Source organism: Castor canadensis, chromosome 9, assembly GCF_047511655.1.
Source record: "Castor canadensis chromosome 9, mCasCan1.hap1v2, whole genome shotgun sequence".
Classification (NCBI taxonomy): Eukaryota; Metazoa; Chordata; class Mammalia; order Rodentia; family Castoridae; genus Castor; species Castor canadensis.
Genome location: NC_133394.1, coordinates 123,352,334 through 123,378,650, shown reverse-complemented (window position 1 = coordinate 123,378,650; position 26,317 = coordinate 123,352,334). Strand labels below are relative to the sequence as shown.

The window sequence follows — 26,317 nt, the reverse complement described above, 5'->3', positions numbered from 1 at the left end:
CCTTCACGTCTCACTTTGGCTCTTTGTTTTCCTACATTAGTTTCAGCTGTTTGGTCCTTTCATGAAGAGGGTAATGCATTTCACAATCTCCTAATCTTTTCTGGCAGATAAGTGCTGTGGTTGGCAAGAAAACTTTGTTTATTTTTAATCTGAATGAGCCAGATAACCCAGTGGATGTGGAATTCCAGCCAGGCTATGGCAACATTGTCTGCTATAGTTGGTATGTACAGAAAGACATCCTGTGTTTTTCCTTAGTAATTAAGTTTTGTCTGTAACGTTCAAGTCTATACTACAGCATTTAAGTTACAGTCTGTGATTTAGTATGTAAAACTACCTAGCATATTATCTGATACATAGTAAGCCCTGGATAAATATGATAATATAAATAATAATAATATATTAATACATATCACATTCCATATAATATATATAAATTATATAATTCCTTAATCTTAAGGTATTTACTAATTTACCATACTGCAAATAATAGCCTCCTTTTTCTAAAACCATATTGTTGCCTTTGTTGCTGTAGGTATAGTGATAACTACGTCATAGTTGGCTTTTCACGTGGAACTATGGTGGTCATTTCTACTCATTTACGAGAAATTGGGCAAGAGATATTTCAGGCTCGTGACTATAAAGATAATCTAACCAGTATTGCGTTATCACAGACTCTGAGCAAAGTGGCTACATGTGGAGACAACTGGTAAGCTGTAGTCACATATTTCTAGCAGTTCATATGGGAATACGCAAGAGAATCAACAAGACTTTGGCTATTATGAATTGGCACTCATACTCTCTTAGAACATGTATACAAGGAAATTTCTGAAATTCCCCTGCCTTTAACCTTCAGTTCCCAATTATACGGAATAAGCACACTCCTCCCTGTCTCTCCCACTGAATCCAGCAATGAACCTGTACAGGTGCACAAAGCAGTAGAGGGCTACTCCTAACAGACATCTGTAGAACATGCCAGCCAACAACAGTGTGCATGACACAGTCACCAAGATAGAACACATCCAGAGCCATAAATAAGCCATAACATTTAAATTGGATCATACAAAGTGTATGATACACAGTGACCATAGTCTAAAGGTGGTCAGAGAACTAGTTCCTCAAACTGGAAATCCATAGCGCAAGGATATCAGGAAAACTGTCTAAACACTTGGGAATTAAACAACATATTTCTAAGTCATGGGTCATAGAATCTCAAAGTAAATTTTAAAATGCATAACACTGAATGAAAATGAAGTACAGCATATCAAAATATGTGGGAGGTAGCTAAAGCAGGACAGAAAACAAATCTGTAGCACTAAATGTTTACATTAGAAAAGAAAAAGCTTTCAAAGCAATAATCTTAAACTCAAACTAGAAAAAACAGAGCAGAGTAAATCCAAAGCAGAAGGAAAAAAGAATGAACAGAAACTGATGAAGTCGAAAATGGGAAAAAGACCAGTTTAAAAGCTGATATTAAAAATATATAAAATGATAAACCTCTACCAAGACTGACAAAGATAAGTAGAGCACAGACACAGATCACCAATATCAGAAGAAACGGCGTCACTACAGATCTCGAGGCCACTGAAAGAATTACAAGGCCTACTGTGAACAACTTCATACTCATAAATTCCTCTGCTTAGAAGAAATGGATCTATTCAAAAACCACAAACGATCAAAGCTCAACCCTGATGAAATATATAATCCAAATTATTCCTAACCACTAAAGAAATTGAACTAGTAAGGTAAACGTCCCCCCTTACTAAATACATCTCCCAGCCCAGCTAGTTTCACTGAAGAAGTCTACCAAACATTTTTAGAAGCATTAATACCAATTTTTTTTTTTTACAAAAATCTCTTCCAGAAAATAGAGGATGAAATATATCTCAGACTATTTTATAAGGCTAATATTACTCTTATACCAGAAATCAAAAACAGTAACCAAAAACATGATCTGTAAAAGGAAAAAAATGAGAAATTGGATTTCATCAACATTAAAAACATTAGCCCTGGGAACAACTGTTACTGAGGATGAAAAGATAAACTAAGGATGTATTTCAGACCACACATCCAACAAAGGGCTGTATCTAGAATATGTGAAAGACCTCCAAAATCCAACAGTAAAAAAAATCTAATAATCCAGTTAGAATTTGGGCAAAAGGCACGAACATGTATTCACTAAAGAAGACAGATAGATGATACACAGATGAAAAGGGGTTCAGTGTCATTAGCCTAACTTAAACCAAAATAAGATACCGCTGTCCATCTATTAGAGTGGCTAAAATAAGCAGTGGTGACACCAAGTGCTGGTCCTCACCAAGGTCCTCAACAAGAGCACTCATTTGTGGTGGTAGGAATATACAGCTACTTGGGGAGAGTTTGGCAATCTCTTAAACATGCAATTACCAAATGACCGAGCAATTGTCCTTCTGGCCATTTATCCCAGGAAAGTGAACACTTTTGTCAACACAGAAACTTCTATTTGACTATATATTGCAGCTTCATTTGTGATAGTCCCAAACTGGAAACCATGTCCTTCAGTGGGTGAATGGTTAAACAATGTTTGGTATTCCATATCAGGGGATACCACTCAGCAGTAAAAAGGAACAATCCATGGAAACACAGCCACATGGGCGAATTTCCAGAGGATTATGCTGAGTGAAAAGAGCCAATGTTAAAAGACTGCACACTGTATGATTCCATTTATATAATGTTTTGATATGAAAAATTATAGAAGTGGAGCACACATTAGTGATTGGCAGAGGTTAGGTTAGAGACAGGGCTGAGATGGGGAGGACGGAAGAGAGAGTAATTGTAAAAGGGCAGTTTGGGGGATCCTTGTGGTCACAGAACTGTGTCCTGACTGTGATGTGGCTCTCCTTAATGTTTGTCACGTGAGAAAATTGCATAGAACCAAACACAAACACACACAGATGAATGCCAGTAGAACTGGGGGCATCTTTTTATTTTATTATTCATATGTGCATACAATGCTTGGGTCATTTCTCCCCCCTTCCCCCACCCCCCTCCCTCTCCCCCCCACCCCCTCGCTACCGGGCAGAAACTATTTTGCCCTTATCTCTAATTTTGTTGAAGAGAGAGTATAAGCAATAATAGGAAGGAACAAGGGTTTTTGCTGGTTGAGATAAGGATAGCTATACAGGGCATTGACTCACATTGATTTCCTGTGCGTGGGTGTTACCTTCTAGGTTAATTCTTCTCGATCTCACCTTTTCTCTAGTTCCTGGTCCCCTTCTCCTATTGGCCTCAGTTGCTTTTAAGGTATCTGCTTTAGTTTCTCTGCGTTGAGGGCAACAAATGCTAGCTAGTTTTTTACGTGTCTTACCTATCCTTACCCCTCCCTTGTGTGCTCTCGCTTTATCATGTGATCAGAATCCAATCCTGGGGACATCTTAGTAAGATTTGTGGATTGAGCCAGGCACTGGTGACTCATGCCTGTTATCCTAGCTACTTGGAAGGTAGAGATCAGGAGGATCACGGTTCGAAGCCAGCTCTAGGTAAGTGGTTCTCAAGACCCTATCTCAAAAAAACCTATCACACAAAAAAAAATCTGGTGTAGTGGCTCAATTGGTAAGGGCGCCTACCTAGCAAAAGTGAGGCCCTGAGTTCAAACCCCAGTGATGCAAAAAAAAAAAAAAAAAAAAAGACTTGTGAATTTTATCCCTGGTAAAATCCTGATTGTGATACTAAACTAGAGTGTTTCCAGATGTTACTGTTGGGGGCGGGGAGGTACCCGGAATCTCTTAATGCTGGTTCTTACAACTGCGTGTGTGTCTATAATTATCTCAGAGTATAAAGCTTAAATGAAAACAAGGGCAAAGTGTAAAGGGGAACACTGGAGGGACTGGGAAGAGGGAGGAGAGAGATGAGGGACAAAGCGTTGCATCGTTAGGCCCCGGCCTTACGCTACACGACAACTGTGATTTGCGTGGATCTGCGTACTCCCCATCCCCAGCCACCTCCTCAAGTAACATTGCACCCCAGCACTTGCTACCCAGGCCTTCGGATTCCAAATGTACCGCTCCTTCACTCTGCCTGTCCTATTTTTTTGTGAATAAACTGGGCAGGGAGAAGGGAGCCATCATGAAGAGAACTGTGTCATCCTACAGTAATCAGTACTGCTCAGAAGAGTGTGTTCCGCCCAGGCCTCTACCGATCAATTTTAACCTCGGTATTCCAGAAGCCGTCAGTCAGAGAATTGAGCTGGGCACAACTCCCTTTCCTATACCCGCACACACTAAAGGAAAAACCAAGACCAGGAAATTTTAAAAGATAAAATATGCTAAAATACAGACATTCTATATCTTCTTTTTGACCCTACTGGGGTTTGAACTTGGTGGTGTTCTTATTAGACAGGCACTCTACCGCTTGAGCCACATCTCCAGCCCTTTTTGCTTTCCTTACTTTTCAGATAGGGTCTCAGGTTATTGCCCAGGATGACATTGGACCATGATCCTCCCACCTAGGCCTCCCACGTAGCTAAAATTACAGGTGTGAACCACTACTCCCAGCCTGTTAAGATACGGGGTCTTGCTAACTTTTTGCCTGGGCTGGCTTTGAACAGCAATCCTCCCAATCTCCACCTCCTGAGCAGTTAGTTTTGTTTTGTTTTGTTTTTGTTTTTGGCAGTGCTGGGGTTTGAACTCAGGGCTTCGCACTTGCTAGGCAGGCTCTTTGCCACTTAAGCCATTCTGCCAGCCCTCCCAAGCAGTTGGGATTACAGGCATGAGCCACCACAGCTGGCCAAAAATTCTAATATTTCCTAAACCTACTAGATTGTTCTGAATATCAGTGGGAGACCACCAACCTATTTCATTTTATGGGTTTTTTTATGTGAACTAATAATTTTGCATAAAGCTCATGTGTATTTAAAATTACATTTTTTTATTTTTCAGTGTTAAAATCCATGACTTAGTCGAATTAAAAGACATGTATGCTATAATCAACCTGGATGATGAAAATAAAGGTATTGATTTTGCTGAAATCAATTGACATTTTGTCACTGCAATCACAGAGAGTAATCTTGTGTTTGTTATTGTGTGATTTATATTCACTATAGGAGGAATAAAATTAATACCTCTCCCTAAAGTTCCCTAAAATACTCTCCTTATTTTGGTAATTATGTTAAGTTGAACTACTTGACTGAAGGTTCTAAGTACCCTCTGATCCACAGATTTCCAGTGAATTTTATCCTGATCCCACTTGTAAAATGGACATACGTTTTCTCTTTGAGCCATATTAGATGGGTCAGTGTTCATACTCTGGCAATCCATGGTGAATTTCCTACTCTTTAAACAAATAGAGGACGCCAGAGGTTCACCCTGTGATCCTTGCTACTCGGGAGGCAGAGATCAGGAGGATCGCAGTTCGAAGCCAGCCCAACAAATAGTTTGGGATACCCTATCTTGATATCTAACACAAAACAGGGCTGGCAAAATGGCTTAAGTGGTAGAGCGCCTGCCTAGCAAGCATGAGGCCCTGGGTTTAAACTCCACTAGTGCCAAAAAAAAAAAAGAACAAGTAGAGAAAATATTTGAAGATTTTTAAGCCTCTGGTAACCCAAATGAAAATACTGACTTGCTTGCCTAAAACAATCTACCATTTTTGAATGATCATTTATTTGTGAATTATTTCAGGGTTGGGTATCTTGTCCTGGACAGACGATGGCCAGTTGCTGGCACTGTCTACACAGAGGGGCTCCCTCCATGTCTTCCTGACCAAGCTGCCCATCCTAGGAGACACATGTGGCACCAGGATTGCATACCTCACCTCCCTCCTCGAGGTCACTGTGGCCAACATCATCGAAGGAGTATGAACATGGTGTTCTTTTATTTTTTAAATAAAAATCAAAACAGAGTTAGTGGTTGGTTTACTAATCATTGCTTTCCTCTATCACAGGAGACACCAGTCACAGTCTCTGTTGATGTGGAGCCCACTTTCGTGGCAGTCGGCCTTTATCATCTGGCTGTAGGAATGAATAATCGAGCTTGGTTCTATATCTTTGGAGAGAGTTGCAAGTCTAAATCCATTCCTGGTATTTTTATCTAGCACATAATTTCTGCCATGCTGCTTATTTGGGAAGCACTAGAAGTTTCTTTATAGAACACGTCTTCTACTCATTTTTGTTCACCTTTCTCAGCTTAAATGGCTTCGTGTCTCAAAACTTTTACATAATTTTTTGAAAGAGTTTCTTCTTCACCTTTATAGTGAAGACAGCTGGTCTAGAGGGTGGAGTAGGAGCTTTAGAATTAGGGAAGCCCTGGGTTCAAGTTCCCCTTCTGCCTCTAAGCTAAGCGACTGAAGCCTACTCACTTTTCCCCTGTGAGCTTGGTCTACTGATCTGGAAAATGAAATTACTTTTCTTTGTAAGGGATCATGAAACAGATGTGAGATTAAACATGTGATCTCACTTTGCACGCGGCTTTAAGACAGCCTCAGCCTGACAGGTGCTTAACCAATACACTCCTTCCTTCCTTCCTTCCCCGTCCTGTTCTCTGAGTGGTGGTCCTTCCTCTCCACTCCTTTTCCCTACTCTGGGTGCTGACAATCCCCTCAGGAACAGAGAAAACCTTAGAAGTAACCCGTTGGATAGAAAACTCCATTAAGTTTCTTAATCTGCTATGGTTGAGTTTATTTTGTGATTTTCTTTTCTATTCTCTTGCTTCATGTGAACCATTATGGAATTCCTGAGGGTAAATTTATATGGCAACTAAGAGTTTCTCTAGAATGGCTAAAATAAGATTTTAAGTTCAGAAGATACTTGCAAATCATTACTTGCAAATATTCATATAAGATAGTTTTACCTGTATTTTAATGTGTTTATTTTTTTTTAATTGCTATAGGTGTAAGAAAATTAAAAGATATGGAATACCTGGGAACAGTAGCCAGCATTTGCCTTCACGCTGAATATGCTGCTGCCCTTTTTGAAGGCAAAGTCCAGTTACATTTGGTATGTATAGCTGACGTCCTGGGAGCCTACTCAGTTAAGTGCCAGTGACAAACAGCCTAATGTCTCATTATGGAGAACCTTGGTCAGAAAGCAAGTTATGTACAGACTAGCTAGAAAGCCAGGTGTGGGTGACAGATGAGCAACACTCTGCCCGTTCTCTATGAGATGTTCAGTTGGCTTTTTGGCTGCATTTCCCCCAGAAACCCAATAAATGTCAACAGTGTTATTCACAACATTAACTATAATGAAAACAACCCAGCTGGCTCCTTGCGGTACTGGGGATTGAACCCAGGGTCCTGCACTTGCTGGGTAGGTGCTCTACCACTTGAGCCAAAGCTCATTAATTACATCTTGACATTGCCAAAAATGAACCCTAAGAACCTGAGGGGAATCCCATACCTTTGGACTCCCTAGAATGCATTGATCTTACATTTGATTATGTCACATGGGGAGACCCTTAAAACTAAGCCAATGGAGTTGTTCAAAAGGTACTGGCACCTGGAAGGACAGGGCTTCTAGTCCAGAGCACCTCCATGTCTATTTCTTGACTCTTCACGTGTGGGAAGCCAAAGAGTTCAGCAGCTAGACAGCTGCAGAGCTAGCTGCACAGGCATTCCACTAAGGAAGAACCCCAAATGCTGCCCTGCTGCCAGCTGCCATTCCCTCAGATATTTTTCCAAGTAAACTGACCTCTAGTGGTCTTTATAGTGTGACTGTGTAGTTGAACTTGAGAAAAAGACACCTTTCCCCAGATGTGCACCAGGATTATTCAAATAAGTGCATGAGCCACTGTTGTTTACATTTTAGATAGAAAATGACCTCTTGAACGCTCAAGAGGAACGGGAGACCCGGCTCTTCCCAGCAGTGGATGATAAGTACCGGATTTTATGTCACGCCTTAACTGGGGATTTCCTCATCTATGGCACAGACGTGCGTATTCTCTCGTTCCACAGAGACCTTCATCAAATTCCTTTCCTCCTAGCTAAATTGAATCCAGTACAACGAAGGAAGTTATGTGATTCATTTTTTACTTATGTAGAACATAGGTGGCATGATGTGTTAAATGTATATACCTCACACATGCAGCCAGTTAACTTTAAACATGACACACAGCTCTAATAACCTCTAATGAGCATGTCTGCTAATTCTGATATGTGTGTCAGTTTTGATTAGTCCTTTTTCTCATTATGGGGCATGTTTTCCTGTAATTTTATCTGGTAAAAAACCTGGGTGTAGACTGGTGGAAGCACAAGACCCTGAGTTCAAAGCCCAGTACCACAAAAAAAAAAACTTTCAGATTTTCAGATTAGGGTTGTTCTGTTGTATTTTTTTATATTTTGGTGTATGCATGTTCACTGCTAATACATAGAAATACAATTGAGGGCTGGTGGAGTGACTTATCTATTAATAGTAAAAAAAAACTTGAAATAGTATGGTTTGAAAGTTTCTCATAAACAATAAGGCTATTTATAGCAAGTAGGAAATCTACAAATCAATTATGATTTCATATAATTCATAATAAAAATATTAGAAGTAACAAACTGTTAATTGCTTCTGCATGTTTTCTTGGGTCTGTATGCATCCTAGATATTATTCTCAGACTCTTCCTTCATCAAAAATAATAACATTTTCCTCTTAAAATTAGGAAGTGTGTTTAACATAAATGCTACAAGTCAGTATTTCTTTGACTATATCTAATACTTACATGACTGGATATTTTTCTTTTTAGACCGGTGTCATACAGTATTTCCACATTGAAGACTGGCAATTCATTAATGATTACCGACATCCTGTCAGTGTGAAAAAGATTTTTCCCGATCCAAATGGGACCAGATTAGTTTTCATTGATGAAAAAAGTGATGGATTTGTTTACTGTCCAGTAAGTCTAGAAGATTTCAAAATGCTTAATTTTTTTTAATGCAATAAAAGAAGAAAGTGTTTTTAGTTAGGTGCTCTAATACTTGAGTCACACCTCCAGCAGGAAAGTGTTTGTAAAGTATACACAATGCCAAGGATTGTAGGACTTTTACATCATCTTTGTAGTATCATGTTTGTGAACAATGGCAAGAAAACTTTTTCCATTATTCTGTAATTTTTCATGGTACCAGTAAGATTTTGTTTTTAAAACAGTGTCTCGCTATGTAACCCAGGATGGACTTGAATTCATGATGCTCCTGCCTCAGCCTCCCAAGTGCTGGGATTACAGGCATGTGCTACCATGCCTAGCTCCAGACAGATTTTTAATGGAAAACATAGTTACTGTATTCTTTGCTACTTTTAAACGTATCATATCCTGCACACTACAGTGTATCTTTCTGTACTACATGACCTTTCTCTTTAGATACACAAGGAAACTTTTTCACAGGGCCGGAGTTACAACTTGTCCTTTCTGCCCACCTTATTTGGCTCTCCTCATTCCTTAAAGATCTTGAAGTCAGGCATGGTGGTTCATGCCTGTAATCCCAGCTACTCAGGAGGCTGAAGTAAGAGGATTGTGGTCTGAGGCCAGCTCAGACAAAGTTAGCAGGAGACTCTATTTGAAAGAAAAGAAAGGGAGGAGAGAGAGTGAGGAGGGGGAGGGAAGAAGATTAACTAAAAGTGGCTCTCACCTGTAGTCCTAACTACTTGGGAGACTGAGATCAGGAAGATTGAGGTTTGAGGCCAGCCTGGGCAAATAGTTCACATGATCCCATCTCCAAAGTAACCAGGGCAAAATGAACTGAAGGTGTGGCTCAAGCAGTAGAGTGCCTGCTTTGTAAATGCAAAGCCCTGAGGTCAAACCCCAGTTCCACCAAGAAACAAACTAAAAGTGAAAGGACCAAGGGCGTGGTTCAAGGGTCAGTTGGTAGAACACCAAGTGTGAGCCCTGAGTTCAGTCTCCAGTACCAAAAAGAAAAGATTTTGAGCATGAGGAAGAGTTGTTTGTTATTAGATGAGTAAAACTAGGTGGAGCCATTTTAAAAGTCAGTTACCCCAAGTTTAAATATCCTTAACTTTTTTGAAGATGGATTTAGAAAAGGAAGTGCTATGCTGTGGCATAGCACTACTTGGATTTTTCAGTCACCTGATAGCCAGTTCATGGTGTAAGTTGTCACAGTGCACAGAGCCTACAGCTGCTCTGAGCCCTGTGCTTAACAGCTGCTCCCTGGTCTGGATTTTGCTCTAGTGTTGTTCCCTCGATGAAGACAGCCTTCCCCTGTTCCTCTGCCACTGCATTTTCCTTGGTACAAAGACCTCCTGCCTCCCTCCTGCCCCCTTTCTTCCTTTCCTTTCCTTCTTTCTCTTCCTTTTTTCTTTTCTTGTTCTTTCTTTTTTTCCTTCCTCCTACCTTCCCTCACCCTTCCTCCTTTCCTTTCCTCTCCCCTCTCCTTTCCTTTTTTTCTCCTTTCACAACATGACAAGCTTCTGTATGAGTGCATAGACTGTTCACACCAGGTCCCCATCCTGCTAGCTCTTCCCTATCCTGGTCCTCTCCAAATCGAAGAATGTGAAGACTGGCTGGGCTCCTCTATGGCATGTGAATTCAGTCTCACCCAGGTTTTCCCTGTGTAAACCAGTCCTGAGTGGGGCTGCCTCCTTGCCCGCTTCTGGTGGGGGTCATCTTGGGAAGAAGCTGCTGCTGAGACAGGATGGAGGGAGGTAGGAGGGAGAATCAGGTAGCATCAGGAGTGAAGGTCAGACCTGGGCTACAGCTGCTCATGGGAGGGTAGGAGCAGCCCTGGACATGGATCCCACTCCTTCACCATGCACAGTTTTGTTTTGCTGGATAATTGTCATGAAAGGGCTCTGGTTTGATTAATTCTCGGTGTCCTTATCATTCTAAAATGGTGACAGTTCTCACGCATTCTCCGTGAGGTCACTGGATGAAAATTAATGGGGCCCTGTAGGTAAGCTTTTAGTATAATGTTTGCCACATAAGAGCTCAGCAAATGGTTATCTTAAAACAAAAATTCTGACACCAGCCCAGTGACATTGGTGTGCTCCTCCACACAGTCAGTGTGACATGGTGGCTGGAAGCCTAGATTCAAGCTAGGCTGCCTGGGTTCACGGTCTGGCTCTTCAGCTGCTGGCTGTGTGACTTTGGGCCACTTTCTTCTGACTCAGAGTCTTCATCTGAAAACTGTGATCGTTAATAGTCTCCATCTTCTAGAATACAAAGTTAGAATTCAGTGAGCCTTTGTGTGCATACGTATCCAGATTTTTAAGTAATTAGTACTTTGTCCAATACGAATATAATGTGAACCACACCTGTAATTTTAAATTTTCTACCAGTCACTTTTTCTCTGATGATGTTCTGTGGAAAGTTTTACCATTGATAAATTTGAATTATTTTTGTCTATAACACATTTTACTTTCTATATTTTCTTGGGAAAAATTGTATATATACTATATACACTAAATCAAGACCAGCACTCTCCTGAGTTAATTGAAGTAATTAACATGTGGATGTAGCTGGAAATTTTGTTGTCTTTCTTTTGCATCATTTTTTCCTGATTTGACTAGGTCATTTACAGTGGTGTCCAATTTTTATGAATTTCTGTAAAAAATAAAAGAAAATCATTCTTTGGAAAAAAATTTCTACCAGTCAAATAGTGGAAATTTAAAAATGAAATTAATTTTCATATAGTCAATTTAACCCAGTACTACATTTAAATATATAACAGTATGTAAATTATTGAGCAGCTACATCTCTCTTGCTCTTTGAGATCTAATGTGGCTTGTTTGGGTTAGGTAGTTTATTTCAGTGCTGGGTAACCGCAGGGGACAATGCAATAGAGACTGCACAGCACAGCTCTGCAGTATTATCTGCAGAGATTTTGTATCTCATTTGTATTGTGAGAGCAAGAGACAGTAGGAAGCATACAGACGTCTCAGTTCTCCATTTCGGACCGTTAACTCTGCATAAGTTCAGAGGAATTGTAGGGATTTTATGTTGTTTACGTTGGTTGGGATTCATTCCTGAGAAGTTTCTTGAGCCAGGCATGGTGATGCAAGCCTGTAATCCCAGTAGCATTCAGTAGGCTGGAGGATTGTGAGTTTGAGATTAGCCTGGGCTACATAGCAATACCCTATCTCAAAAAAGAAAAGAAAAAAAAAAGGACTATGAGTATAGCTCAAGTTGTAGAGCACCTAGCATGAGGCCCTGAGTTCAAACTTCAGTGCTTCCAAAACAAAAGTTCTTGAAATAAAACATTTCTTGTGTAATTTTATTTAAATTTGAAATTATACACGAGTAAATTTCTGTTTCCTATACTAGGCGTGGTAGTTCATGCCTGTAATCCCAGCAGTAATCCTTGGAAGACCAAGGCAGGAGGACAGAAAGTTCAAGGCCAGCCTGAGCCACATAGCAAGCCCCTGTCTCAAAGAAAGAAAATTAAAAAAAAAAAAAAAAGTGCCTAAACACAAGTGTGTCCACAGTTTAAATTTCTGCCATCTTGAGCCGCTTCAAGCTTTCATTCGTATTCTTAACCTGGAGCCATTGTGTCTAGACTTGCAGTTTGTCCAATAAATTCACCAAATTTTAGATCACACCTTGATTTGCCAAACAGCTCCAGTTGTTTCCAAGCCAGATGTAGTACCGAAATAGGAAGAGACAGTCCTTTGTGCGGTTACAGAGATGTAGGGTTGGGTGGGAGTTGGGAAGCGGTGCCCACCGAGGCACAGACAACAAGCCTGTGGGAATGACCATGGTCTGCAGATGGAGACAAGTCTGTAAATCTTATTTCGTAGGTTAACGATGCCACCTATGAGATTCCAGACTTGTCACCAACTATTAAAGGTGTCCTTTGGGAAAACTGGCCGATGAATAAAGGTGTATTTATTGCCTATGATGATGATAAGGTATACACTTACATCTTTCACAAGGACACAATACAAGGTACTGGATCACTCTTTTGTACATCTATTGATAAATAAATTTCCACTGCAATGAAATTAAAACCTTCCTTTCGGATGTTTGTACCAAGTGCAAGCTTTGAGTATTAAGAGGTCTGCTTTGTCGTACAGGATCCAAGGTTGTCTTGGCTGGTGGCACCAAGCTTCCCTTCTCGCATAAACCTTTGCTGTTCTACAATGGAGAACTGACCTGCCAGACTCAGAGTGGGAAAATAAACAACATCTATCTCAGCACCCACAGCTTCCTCTGCAACTTGAAAGAAGCGCAGCCTGCTGACCTGCAACAGATGCTGGCACAGACTCTCCTGCTCAAAAGGTAGGGTGCACACGCTTCTTTGAAGCTGCTTGTTTGCATTTGTGATTGTCAAGGTCAAATCCTACTCAACAGATGTGGAAACAGTGCCTGCTTTGGTCATCTCACAGTTCTGTAAGAAAGCTTAGACAAAATAATGGACATGAAAATGTGTGCCCATTGTTGGGTGTGTGTCTGTTGTCTAGTGTGACTGTTTTAAGTGCTTTATTACAGAAAAAGCCCTTCAGAGCAAACAGGTTTCTAGGCACCCAAATAGCCCAATTGTAAAGTTCTAATCAGTCTAATTATTTCAACAGTATCTTGATTTCATCATAGTTTGATTTTTTTTTTTCCTTGCTTGAGATTTCCTTTTTCATGGTCTTTTTTTCTCTTCCTCTAAGGGCCTCCTGTGAATTCCTGTGAGGTTCTGATTCTTCTGACCATCCCTTTAATTGGTGCTGTTCCTCATGGTCCCTGAGCTCCCTCCTCTTCTCACTCAAATTCCTCCTGAGTGAATCTCCTTGACTTACAAGGCTTTAGTATCATCCATATTGACTGACTCCATGGCAGGCACTTTTACCACTTGAGCTACTCCACCAGCCCTTGACTGACTCCAGAAACTCTTTTCAGGGCTGAGATGGAGGGGTAGCTCAGTGGTAGAGTGTTTGCCTGTGTTGCATTGGCCCAAGGTTCTATGCCTTGCCCTGCTAAAAATGATTGAATGGGTGGATGAATAAAAACTATCTTCAACTTAAATGTGTATTTACAGCTGTCCACCAGTGACAGGTGCTTGTGAGGCAGGAAGAGGTTAGGGAAAGGTCTGGACTCTTAAAACTATAGCTTAATTTAGAGCATCTCAAGTTAGGCCCCTCCCTTACTCACTCCCTGTGAACAGAGGACTCTTTTTCAATCACAAATCTATTGTTAAGCTAGAAAGAGTGGAAATTTCCTCGCACATGGACTTAGGGGACCTGAAAATTAGCATAAGTGTATGCACAAGCCCACCCAGGTTCAGTATAAAAAAGGTCTTTAAACAAAAATCTATCTTCCTACATGTAGCTCCTCCATTCCACCTGGCAGAGAACAACACCTACCTACCTAAACTCCGTTATTTCCTTTATTACATCTACACGTCTGCTTGGACTCTTCCACGCCAGAATACAAGAACTAGAAATCTGCTGATCGGAATTCTCAACAACTTCAGTTGTTCAGTTGAAGTCCATGGGTTCCTCAAATTTGCTATGCCTAAAACTAAACCATTACTCATTGTCTTCCCAGTCCTCTGTTTTCTTCTATCCATCACACATGCCTTTGCACATTCTCTTTCTTTTTCTCTCTCTCTTAATCTCTCTCTCATCCTTTGCTCCTCCTGCTTTCCTTTTTCTTCTCTTAGTCCCTCACTTGGAGCATTACAGCAGTGTATAATGTAACCACTTCCTGACCTCTTTCTACTGATAGCCTCATGACAATCTATTCTGTGCTCTACACAGTTTTGCAAATGTCAATCTGATCCTCTAATTCCTCTGCTCAAGATCTTTCAGTAACTTCCTATTGTTCTTAGGAAAAAAATCCAAACTCCTCAGGACCTGGGCACAATGCACTAGGCACTTGATAATTTAAAACCAGCCTCAGCTGTCCCCACTCAACCCCCTCTCTCTTCTGCTGGCTGCTTGAATTGTGTACTTTTCAGGGATCTTCCTGCAATGCCCCACCCAGTCCCTAAAGGTAGTAACTAACTCCCCATTCTTCTCCTTCAGTAGCATCATCTCCTGCTCCAGAAAGCCTCCCCTGACTTCCCCCACCACTGGCAGTCCCACGTGGGGTCTTTCTGATATGTTGACTCAGGTCAGGATGAAGTGTCCTCAGCAGCTTAGAGCACTTTACGATTCACCTCTGTGTGGCACGGGCTAGGCTTTTAAGGTTTCTAAGCCTGACTTCCTCATCTATAAATGGAAAATAATAATAATAATACTTGATGGATACAGTTATTAGGGTGATTTGTATAGCACAAAGATAGACATATTGTCAGCCCTCAGTTACCTCTGTCACACTGAGTCATTTGTTCACTTGCCTACCTCTTCCACCTTCCCCAGCTACACCTGCCCTGAGAACAGTGACTGTGTGAGATCTTGTCTCTTGGTTGGATGGAAAGATGGAAGTGCAGACAGATGGACAAGTAGATAGCTGTAGTAGATGGATGAGTCAGTTGATGCACGGGTTTTGGGAAAGGTTAAATTGGCATTTAAGCTCATGTTATAACCAGAGGTCAGCAACCTTTTTCTGCTATAGGCCAAATGATAAATATTTCAGGCTTTATGGGCCGAAAGTCTCTGTCACAACTCCTCAAGCTGGCACCTGTGTCACAGAAGAGTCCAGAGACCGTCCATACATGGGCAGTTGACTAGTAGTTGTATTTGACTCAGACTTTACAAGAAACAGGCAGCAGACTGGATTGATCCCACAGGTCACAGTTTGCTGACCTCTGTTTTAAACTTCTAAATTTATAAAAAATGTAAGAGTACTGGTTTTATCAGACTTACATGAGAACAACATTTGTGAAACAAAAAAATAGAATTAGTTTAGTTATTAAAGGGTGGGGGAGTTGGTTATAAAGTGTAGACTCGAATTAATAAAAGAAATCCAAGAAAAAACATTTACCTGTACAAAAAAAAAGGAGAGTTTCTTTTTTTCATCACTTGCAAGTGATAATTAGACGTTATAAGATGTTTTGAAAAATTCATCTAGCACATAATATTAGGTTGTGTGTAGCCTAAAAGTTGCCTGGCCGGTGGCATGTAGAGCTCTGTAACCAAGCCTGTGCTCAATGCCAGGTTTCCTGACGCTTGGGAAATCTGCAAGATCCTGAATGAGCACACTGCCTGGAATGAGTTGGCCAGAGCCTGTCTGCATCACATGGAGGTGGAGTTCGCCATCCGCGTCTACCGGACAATTGGGAATGTTGGAATAGTGATGTCCTTGGAGCAAATAAAGGTACTCAGCACTTGAGGAAAATTTTGAGATTAAGATTGAAATGCTGTTTATCCAGACATTTTAAATTTGTTTAATCTTAGCCTAATTCCTAAACAAAAAGGACATTTCCACTTCCTGCTGAGTAATATAAAGTTAAACCTTTACCTTTCTTCTTATCTAAACTGCTTTTATTTGTAGGGAATTGAGGACTACAGTCTCTTGGCAGGCCATCTTGCCATGTTTACCAATGATTTCAACCTGGCTCAGGACCTGTACCTGGCATCCAGCTGTCCCATGGCTGCCCTGGAGGTATGACAGCAATAGGGAAGCAAAGAGCAGTCCCCCTTTTGAATAGTTAAAACTCCTGTATACCAGACACTGCGTGCCTTCCCTGTCCTAAAATGTACACGTTTCAGCTTCAAGAACCCTTAAGTTCACTTCAAAAATACTTCCATTCTGCATTAGGTGGAGACATAAAAGGCACCATATTGTAACATTACTAAATAATGAAGTCTAAATGTGTCTGAAGAGAACTTGTGTCGCTTACAAGAATGTATACAAAGAAAAATAGCTTCCTTTTATTGATTGGACCCTTGTGCCAGCCACTTTTCTAATCACGTGACACATGTCAACCCGTTCAGCTCTCACAACAATCTTATGAGATAGTACTATTATTTTCTCTATTTTCCAGAAAGGAAAACTAAGGCACATTTATCTTTCATTTATGATAGGAAATTCTCTTGTGTAGTAAGAGTTGAGAGTTGCAGAGGAGGGACTAGAACAGAAAGAAGGACCAAGTTCAAGTTCAGAAGAGAAGGCCCGTGGCAATGCAGAATAGCAATTAAGAGCACAGAATGGAGAGTTGGACACATCTGGGCTCACATTCCAGCCCTGTGTAGCCTGGGACAAGTTATTTAACCTCTCTGAGCCCCAGTTCCTGTTTCTTTAAAGTACAGATAACAATATCTAGCCCCCAGGGTAGTTGTAAACACTTTTTAATGGGAATTCAGTCTTTTAGCACACAGTCTGATCAATAGACACAAATGGTAGTTACTGTAATTGTTAATGCTATTCACCTTAAACTAGCATTTCTATAAATACATATAGGGTTGTTTTTAAAATATAATTCTGCAGTTTTTTTTGTTTGGGGATAAAACCCAGGACCTTGTACATGGTTGGCAGATACTCTACCACTAGGATATGTCCCCAGCCCTAATTTTCATTTTCATTTTACATTTTTTTCATTTACATTTTTATGGCAAATTTTCATTGTAAATAAACTAAGTTTTAAAATTTTGAGATAATTTTAGCCTTATTTTAAATTATTGGGGACACCCTTAGAAATCTTTAAAATGTGGATTGGTGCTCACCAAATAGGGCTATCACTGTGATGAGGGTAGGCAAAGATGTCATCCTGCTCTTCTGCATTTCCCTGAGGACACTTGTCCTTCTCACTAACTTTGTAAAGGATTTGAGGGGATGGCTTCAGAATGGAAAGGAATAATTGCACTCCATCATTCCTTCAACCTCACTTGGAAGGATAAATTAGCCAGGTAAAGAGAGCCCTGCACTGTCTTGTTCTCGCCCTAGCCTCTCTTTGCCTCAGTTTCTGGATCTCCAAAATGGGTACAAGAAAAGTTCATTGTAAAAGGGTAGTTGTGAAAAGTAAAATAAGCTAGTACCCTATACCAGTACATGGTATACATGTACTTGTATACAAGTAACAGCACTTGGAAAATGTTAGCTGTTACTAATTCTTGACAAAGTATAAATATGATGAGATAATGAACTTTAAAAGATTCTTTAATAATTAGCTTACATTTGGAGTTGTGTCCCAGGTACTGGAAGAAATAGCCAGGAAGAAAGATACCTTCAATTTTATAAATGCTTTCTGTTATTCATGTTGCAATATCACTTCAAAATGTCTAAGAAAAACAGATCAATTCCTGTAATAAAGTGTTTCCCAACCCTTTATTTATTATTGTCTCTCTAAGATGAAATTTTAATTTATTATATTAAATTTAATTTTTCCCTACTGACAAATATTAAATACTAAGGAACAAAATTTTGTTAAGCAAGACTGAGTTTTGACAGAGCCACAATTACACAAACTGTAATTGCTAAGATTTTGTTTCTGTTTTTTGCCCAATTTATGTATGGCTCTATCACAGCCATTGAGAAAGCATACCATAGTAGTGTATTACTATTGTAAGTAGCAAGTCTCATTATTTAAACAAGAAGTCTTTCCAACCACTTTTATTAAACCTGAAACTACATGGTGACTTTGTAAATAATAGTTTGCTCTGTTGAAATGAAGGTCTTTCTCTTCCTACCAGATGAGAAGGGATCTCCAGCACTGGGACAGTGCTCTACAGCTGGCCAAACGTCTGGCCCCAGACCAAATACCATTCATATCAAAAGAATATGCTATTCAGCTTGAGTTCACGTAAGTCTTTGCTTCCATAGGTTTCAGTTGGTAGCTTATTGCTGCATACCATCAGCTATAAGCTGCCATTCATTAGAAAACCATCCCTTGGTTTAATAATTGCTTTTTAGGAGCAAAAGCTATACTTTTTATACATCCAGAAGTGTTTTATCTAACTAGTGACTTCTTTTTCCAGCACTGGGGTTTGAACTCAGGGACTCACACTAGCTAGGCAGGTGCTTTCCCAGTTGAGCCACTCTGCCAGTCCAGCAAGTGATGTCTTCCCCTTATTTTGGCCACTTTTGTTTTCAGTCTCAAAACCCAAGTTTGGGATTTATCCTCTTCCACATTTAGAGTCTAAATATTGTTGAGAATCACATTTAGCCTTCAACAGGTGTGCATAACATGAGGTTGACACACTGTGTTTTATGAACTGTGCTTACGAGTCTGACATCTTTTAACACTGAGGACTTGCAGTGACAGCTTGCTCTATGTCTCAGTCCATTTGTGCTGCTGTAACAGAATACTTGAGACCCAGTGACTTATAAAAAACAGAAACTTCTCACTGTTCTGGAGGCTGGGAAATCCAATAGCAAGGCTCAGCATGCAGGTAAGGACCACGTTACTGCCTCCTTACCCAGCAGGAGCCATGCAAACAAGAGAGTGTGAGAGAGTGCTCCCTTCAGCCTGGAGCCCTCTCGTGATGCCCTGCTAACTTAGTCCCCCTTTAAAGTCCCGGCCTTCCTTTGCCACCACATTGGCAGTCAAGGTTCAACATATGTAGGGTGGGGGAGGAGATCTTCAAACCACAGCAGTCTGCCTCTTCTATTTCCTTAAAATTACAGCTTTTTTATTTTTTAAATTGAATTGGTATGGATGAAAATTAATGGTAAACGTCAAGGCAGAAGCTTTTCGTGGGAGGACAGTCACTGCTCAAGTAATAATCCTTCATGGTGTGTGAATAGGCGTCAGAATCTCTACTATCTTTAGAAATTGCATAGTCTTTTCAGAGAAATTTAGGACTTTCTAGTACTAGGCCACCATAGCTGTCAATATGCTTAATTGACTTTGTAGGAACTATATAGAACTATATAGAAAAAATAGTTCTAACATTTGACTTTAAAAGAAAACGAGACACTTTTATGGGCTGAAGGTGTAGCTCAACTGGTAGAGTGCCTGCTTTGCAATTGTGAAGCCCTGAGTTTAGACCCTAGTCCCACCAAAAAAACAAAACTGAAATACTTTTACATAGTCTCACTTTATTTTCATACGGACTGTGCATAAATTGAAGATATTTCATTATCTTTTTTTTCATTAATTTTATTGTAGAAATTAATTTATCAAAAATTACTCTTTCATTTTAAATTTTCTGTTCTGCAGATATTGGGGATGTTATTTCTTCTTAATCAGTCATGATTTAAATTTGCCACATTAAAAAGTAAATCTAGGGACTGGGGTATAGCTTATTAATAGAGTACTTGCTTAGTTTGTGTGAAGCCCTGGGTTGATCCTCAGCACCATCCCTCCCAAAAAATATATAAAAATGTACATATGAGCTGGATATGAGGCTCACACCTGTAATCCCAGCATTCAGGAGATGGAGATCTGGAAGATAATGGTTTGATGCCAGCCAAGGCAAAAAATTAGTGAAATCCCATTTCAACCAAGAGCTGGGTATGGTGCTGTGTGCCTGCCATCCCAGCTACACAGGAAGCATAAAAAGAGGATCACTGTCCAGGCCAGCCCAGACAAGAACAAGAGACCCTATCCTAAAAATACTAAAGCAAAAATGGCTACAGGCATGGCTCAAGTGATAGAGCACCTTCCTAAAAAGCATGAGGCCCTGAGTTCAAAACCAGGTACCACACACACACACACACACACACACACACACACACATACATATAAAAAAGGACATGTTAGAATGTAAGTACATAACACAAGAGACCACAGAGCTATGGCCCTCCATCTCCATCCTGAGGATGACTGTGTCAGAGAGAAAAGATGACACACCATATCCTGTCAGAGCACAAATAACCCTGTAAGCCCTCTGACCACCCAAAAAACTTGGATTCATGCTTCCTTCAAGGAAATTAGGGTTTCTGTAGTAGTCTTTCACACGTTGTCTCACTGTGGTCCCCTGAACTGAGGTCAGTTGGAAGCCTGGCTTTGTTGATGGAGGTGGAAGTGGGAGTGGTTGAAGTTGCTTTACCCCTCCTGCTTGATGATTGACCACAAAGTCAGGGATTCCCAAAGGTTTTACTGCTGTTAGTGTGGAGACCCTTTGCCCCTGACCTAACAATCCCAAGAGTTTCCTTTGGGATAATAGTGACTAACCTAAGTAGATCTTACCATCAAAGTAGCCCAGAAACTGCCAAGGACTGACCTTGACGCCTAAGGTCCCAGGCCTGTACTCAGTTCCATGGTCTCCTCATTCGGTGTCCGAGACCTTGCTTAGGTTTAAGCAGGACAGTCCAGCAAGTCTGGAAGAGCAGGCTCCTGAGGAAGGAGCTGTCATCCTTCTTGTCAGGAGATGCCAAGCGGGTTGATGTAATTGAGTCCAAAGTAGGTATTTCCACTCAGGAAAATGCTGATTGTGAAGCTCTGGGCTGACAAATGACAGTTCTCAATCAGCAAAACTTCTCTTCTAAAAAATTCCTCGTTCATCAGTAGTTGAGGACCCAGAGTGAGGCTGAGACAGGTTGAATAACTTGCCTAAGCTGAGAGAGCACAGCCTGGGAAGATCCTCAGTACTGCTGTCTTCAGATGGCTAATTACAGTGGAGGGGATGGCTTCTCACAGGAAGGTGGATCTCATAAAAGGCCTTCAGCAAATCACTCTCCTAAATAATGAAGAAGAGTTGAGATGAATGCATCTGCTGGATATGATGATGTACGGTAGTTTCAATCCTGGGGTAGGAATTTATTAACGGTCATGTTCTCAATCTTAAATGTTCCCCAAATGCCAGGGTTTGACGACATGGTCCCCAACCTGTGGCACTACTGGGAGATGGTGGAACTTTTAGGTGATGGAGCCTAGTGAAAGGAAGTTAGGTCACTGGAGGGAGGGGGGGGTGTCCTGAAAGGGACGTTGCCAGCACGAGGTGGCAGCTTTGCTCCACAGTGTGCTCCCTGCCATGATCATCTGAGTCACCACAGGTGATGGCCAAGTGACCACAGACTGACACCTCTGAAACTGTGAGCCAAGACAAACGTCTCCTCCTCTGTTTACTTTCCTCGGTATTTTGTCACAGCAACAGAGTGCTAACACAATTATGTCATGTGCGATGCTTTACGTTAGAGTAAGAACCAAAGCCCTCAGGATCGCAACCCAGGGTGCGCCTAACAAACAGATAGCAGTCCAGACTCTGTACACATTCTTCGTATATGTATTGGGCATTTGGGAAAGAACACATTGCTGGCTATGTCATGGGATTATCATTTAGTGCCTTAAAGGAAATAATTAACCAAAAATGGACCATAAAATTTTCTGTGGTTTCCCAAAACTATCTAGCATATCACACAGTAAGTACCTTAAAGTGTAGCTAATCCAATTGAATGGTTTTTTTGGAGGCATGATCTCACTCTGTAGCCCAGGCTGGCTTTGAACTCACAATCCTCCTCCCTCAGCCTCCTGAATGTTGGGATTACAGGCATGTACCACCACCCAGCATTTAATATTTTTAAAACAGCAAAATGATGGGCTGCACTTTGAAAGATGCTTGCATCTATGCTGTGTATCACATCTCCTGTGAACCTGAGCAACATAGTGACAAAGATTCTTGTAAGTGGATAGATGTAAATAAGATACTTCAATATGAATTAAAACTCTCTATGATTTTTCTTTCAGGGGTGACTACGTTAATGCTTTGGCTCATTATGAGAAGGGAATTACAGGTAATAATAAGGTAACCTTGAATAAAGATGAGACATGCATAATCTTCCATGGATTTGTCTTTACTTTCATTTTTAAATCCTAGTCTCAATTGCATTGTATTTATTGAATATCTAGTAGGTAAGCCTACTTTTTCAATTTATTAAACAACTTTGCAAGAATATAGTTAAGTCATTTTAAAATACTTTGAACTCTGAAAACTGAAGATGCCAGTATTTTTGTCCATCTGAAAAAACATGTTTTCCGTTGCATCCTAAATACAAGCTTCAAATTAAGATTGGAAGCAAAATTTTTATCCGTCCCACTTACTTAAAATTCCGTAAAAGAATGGATGAAAAATTATAGTACATCCAACAGTGTTTCTTCCATTAGATGTTCCTAAAAGTCTAAAACAGATCCACATGTACCGACTTGGAAAGACACTAGCCAGCAAAGTGCTGCTTTGCACAGAGGAGAGGCCAAGTTGATCTTTGCTCAATGAAGAGGGAAGGAATGATTTTAGTTTTTGTAAAAATCCCTATCACACACACATTCGCCGTAAGCCAACCATGATTTTCATAAGGCTTTGTTTTCACTCTTTTAAAAAGTTTTAATAGCCACTTTGAAAATGCATTCCATGAAAGTTAATGCTACCATTTCATCACTTACACTAAGTCTTTTAAGATGAGCCTGGAAAGCACGCACCCACTGGCCACCTCTGCATTCTCTCATTCCAGAATTTTAGCTCAAGAGGCTCAATTTTGCAGTAAAAAGTGGTTGCAGTAAAAGTAGGTGTTCTTACATCTGGCATACCTGTGACAAAAGAAATGTAAGATGTCACATTCAGTTTTAAAAAGTGAGAAGTGAGAATCCAGTCATCATTCCTCCACCACACGCCAACTGACTTTGTATGTGGCCATCCAGAATCTCCGTGAGGTACACACATACATTCGTACTTTGAATCTTAACTGAATGTAGATTCATTCTGTTCCATTCCTTTAGCACAGATCATCCAGGGACCCACCTCCATGCACAGCAGCACTGTGCCCGCTCGTGCCTTTCCACGCCATCACAGATGACTCTGTTCTTATCTTTTAAGAGCGTCTGAGGCTCCACTGTTTGGATGTACCTCAATTTTCATTTACTACCTTATTAAATTACTCTGAGGATTTTTTCTGTCATCAAAAACTACTGCAAACATTACAATACGTATTTACCTAGTATGTACAATTTTAACTGCTGAAGATAGCATTTCTGAAGGATACATTCCGACTAGTAAGATTTCTAGGTTACAAAATGTGCCTTTAATTTTTGATTTTGCTAAATTGCTCCTGAAAATGAATTATAGTAATTCATATACTTAATGGTTATATATGATAGTGTCCCCATATTCTCAACAATACTGCATCATGAAATCAATTTGGTGAACAAATTAACTTATATGTTCATAACACATAGTTTTATTTTATGTGCTATTTGATTATTAGTGAGATTGAGCATATTTTTATTTAGTGGACATTTGTTTTTGTTATTTTTTTAATGAATTGCCCAACCATATCCTTTGTTCATTTATCTCTTGGGTTTTTGACATGTTCTTTGTTCGGCTCCATCCGTTTTAGTTAATTTGGCAGCATAGGAGTTTGAACTCAGGGCCTCATGCTTGCTAGGCAGGTGCTCTTCCCACTTGAGCCACTCCACCAGCCCTTTTTTGAGATGGGTTTTTTGAGATAGGGTCTCACAAACTATTTTCCTGTGCTGACTTCAAACCATGATCCTCCTGATCTCTGCCTCCTGAGTAGTTAGGATTATAGGCGTGAGCCACCAGCACCTGGCTGTTTTAGTTCATTCTTTATGTGTGCTGTCAAATACTGTAACCACTAGTCATATGTGACTATTTAAATTATTTAAAATAGGACTGGAGGCGTGGCTCAAGCAGTAGAGCACCTGCCTAGCAAGCCTAAAGCCCTGAGTTCAAACCCCAGAACCGTCATAAATAACTTGTTTAAAATTAAATAAAGCGAGGCGTGGTGGTGCACACCTATAATCCCAGCACTCAGAGGCTGAAGGAGGAGAATTACAAGTTTGAAACCAGCCTGAGCTACATAAAGAGACCCTGTCTCAAAAAAAAAAAAAATTAAGTAAAATTGAAAATCTAGTCCCTTTCTCACCAGCCATCTTACTTCTTATGTTAAATTTCATAGCAAGAAGACATACAAGGTATTCTCAAAAGAGTGGTTAAATTTTTCTTTTAAGTTTAGAAGATCTCCACCTCTGAAGAAAAGACTAGAACCTTGTGTTAGTTGGCTTTAAAAAAAAAAAAGCGAGACTATGGTACTTCAAAATTGTGAAACTTACCTCTTGAAAAAGGATAAACCATGCCATTTGGACTGGCAGAAACACGTCACATTGGGTCAGGGTTCCGGTTGTTAGCATCTGCCTTTTCACCGCAGGAGCACGATGACGTGTGCCTGGCCGGAGTGGCTCAGATGTCCCTCAGAATGGGAGACATACGCCGGGGGGCCAACCAAGCCCTCAAGCACCCCAGCAGAGCCCTCAAAAGAGACTGTGGATCCATCCTGGAGAGCATGAAGGTACTCGTCTCTGCATAAATATTCATGCGGTCTTATGCAAAACGAATTTAGGATCTTAATAATCCTTTATTATGTTAGCAATTTTCAGAAGCAGCCCAACTGTATGAAAAAGGCCTCTACTATGACAAAGCTGCATCTGTTTACATCCGCTGTAAGAACTGGTAAGGGCCAGCTACAGTTTGTTTCCAAGCGTGTTTGGAAGTGAATGTGTCTGGGGGCTCCCCTCTTGTCTCCTTGCCACTCTTCCTACCTGCCAGTCTGTTCCTCAGGTGGGCCCATCTTCCCTCTCTGTTTTTACTACTCAGAGGAGTTCAGATTAATAGCTGTTACCCAAAGAACAGCACCTTCTGCAAGTTTGGTATGGGAAAATCGCTAATTAGATAATTTATTAGGAAAATAATAACAAAAACCTCATTGTCCCAAAAGAGTTAATGAACTAACCTTTATCTTCCCACTTTGAAAAGGAGTATCAGGAGAAAAAGGAATTAATCTATTTTTACCAATGAAGCCAATATTTTTTGAAAAATTATAATAACTATTTTTTTAATATTAAACAACTAACATTTGGAGACCAGGCATGGTAGATCATGTATATAATCCCAACTACTTGGGGAGCAGAGATAGGAGGATCACAGTCCCAGACCAACCCAGGCAAAACTGCAAAATCTCATCTGAAAAACAAACTAAAGCAAAAAGGACTGTGGCATGACTCAAGTGGTAGAGCGCTTGCCCAGCAAACATGAGGTTCTGAGTTAAAACCCTAGTACCACCAAAAGAGACAAAAACAACTAGCATCTTGTTGTAGGCAGCCACTTTAAGAGAAACAAGGTATTGATCTCATTCTCCTTGGATTTGCCTTTCTAGGGCAAAAGTTGGTGAGCTTCTGCCTCATGTCTCCTCTCCTAAGATCCACCTGCAGTATGCCAAAGCTAAAGAAGCAGATGGAAGGTCTGTACAATTTCTCACATTCCCACAAATTTAAACTAATGTAAGTTTCATAAATCAGCCATTGGTATGTACAACCCTATAAGAAAAGCAAAGGAGAAAAACAGATAGCCTCTTTATATTCCCCTGACAGGGAACACATCTTCCTATACCACATATTCACATATAGACTACTGCCTCTTTTATTTAGCGTTAAATTCTGAAGATAGAAGTTTTGGTATAATATGGCATGAAAATGGAGTTCAGTGGTTGTCATTTTTTTGAGGGTAACTAACGTAGGGATATAGAAGGAAAGAAAAGTAAATGAACGTGAACTCCACGTGGCTGCATGTTTAAGCCACAAAACTGAACTCAAGGAA

General features: G+C 40.4%; 1 protein-coding gene across 9 annotated transcripts in view; it reads left to right on the top strand.

The window, feature by feature from the left end:
* The window catches only part of Klhl5 (kelch like family member 5), a 200,906-nt gene that overhangs the window by 144,921 nt on the left and 29,668 nt on the right, over nt 1-26,317 (top strand). For 8 of the 9 annotated variants that reach the window (XR_012435829.1, XM_074042438.1, XM_074042439.1 and 5 more), the window contains 17 exons: nt 108-220; nt 533-706; nt 4,914-4,984; nt 5,655-5,827; nt 5,917-6,052; nt 6,861-6,967; nt 7,775-7,897; nt 8,697-8,846; nt 12,698-12,845; nt 12,974-13,178; nt 15,986-16,145; nt 16,323-16,433; nt 18,461-18,570; nt 22,399-22,456; nt 24,873-25,013; nt 25,092-25,174; nt 25,878-25,961. Coding sequence is in view for 8 of the 9 variants with exons in the window: in XM_074042438.1 (XP_073898539.1) it covers nt 108-220; nt 533-706; nt 4,914-4,984; nt 5,655-5,827; nt 5,917-6,052; nt 6,861-6,967; nt 7,775-7,897; nt 8,697-8,846; nt 12,698-12,845; nt 12,974-13,178; nt 15,986-16,145; nt 16,323-16,433; nt 18,461-18,570; nt 22,399-22,456; nt 24,873-25,013; nt 25,092-25,174; nt 25,878-25,961 (2,147 nt within the window). In the remaining variant the exon portion in view is untranslated. The remainder of the gene's footprint in view (nt 1-107; nt 221-532; nt 707-4,913; nt 4,985-5,654; nt 5,828-5,916; nt 6,053-6,860; nt 6,968-7,774; nt 7,898-8,696; nt 8,847-12,697; nt 12,846-12,973; nt 13,179-15,985; nt 16,146-16,322; nt 16,434-18,460; nt 18,571-22,398; nt 22,457-24,872; nt 25,014-25,091; nt 25,175-25,877; nt 25,962-26,317) is intronic. The other variant, XM_074042437.1, reaches the window with a different exon arrangement.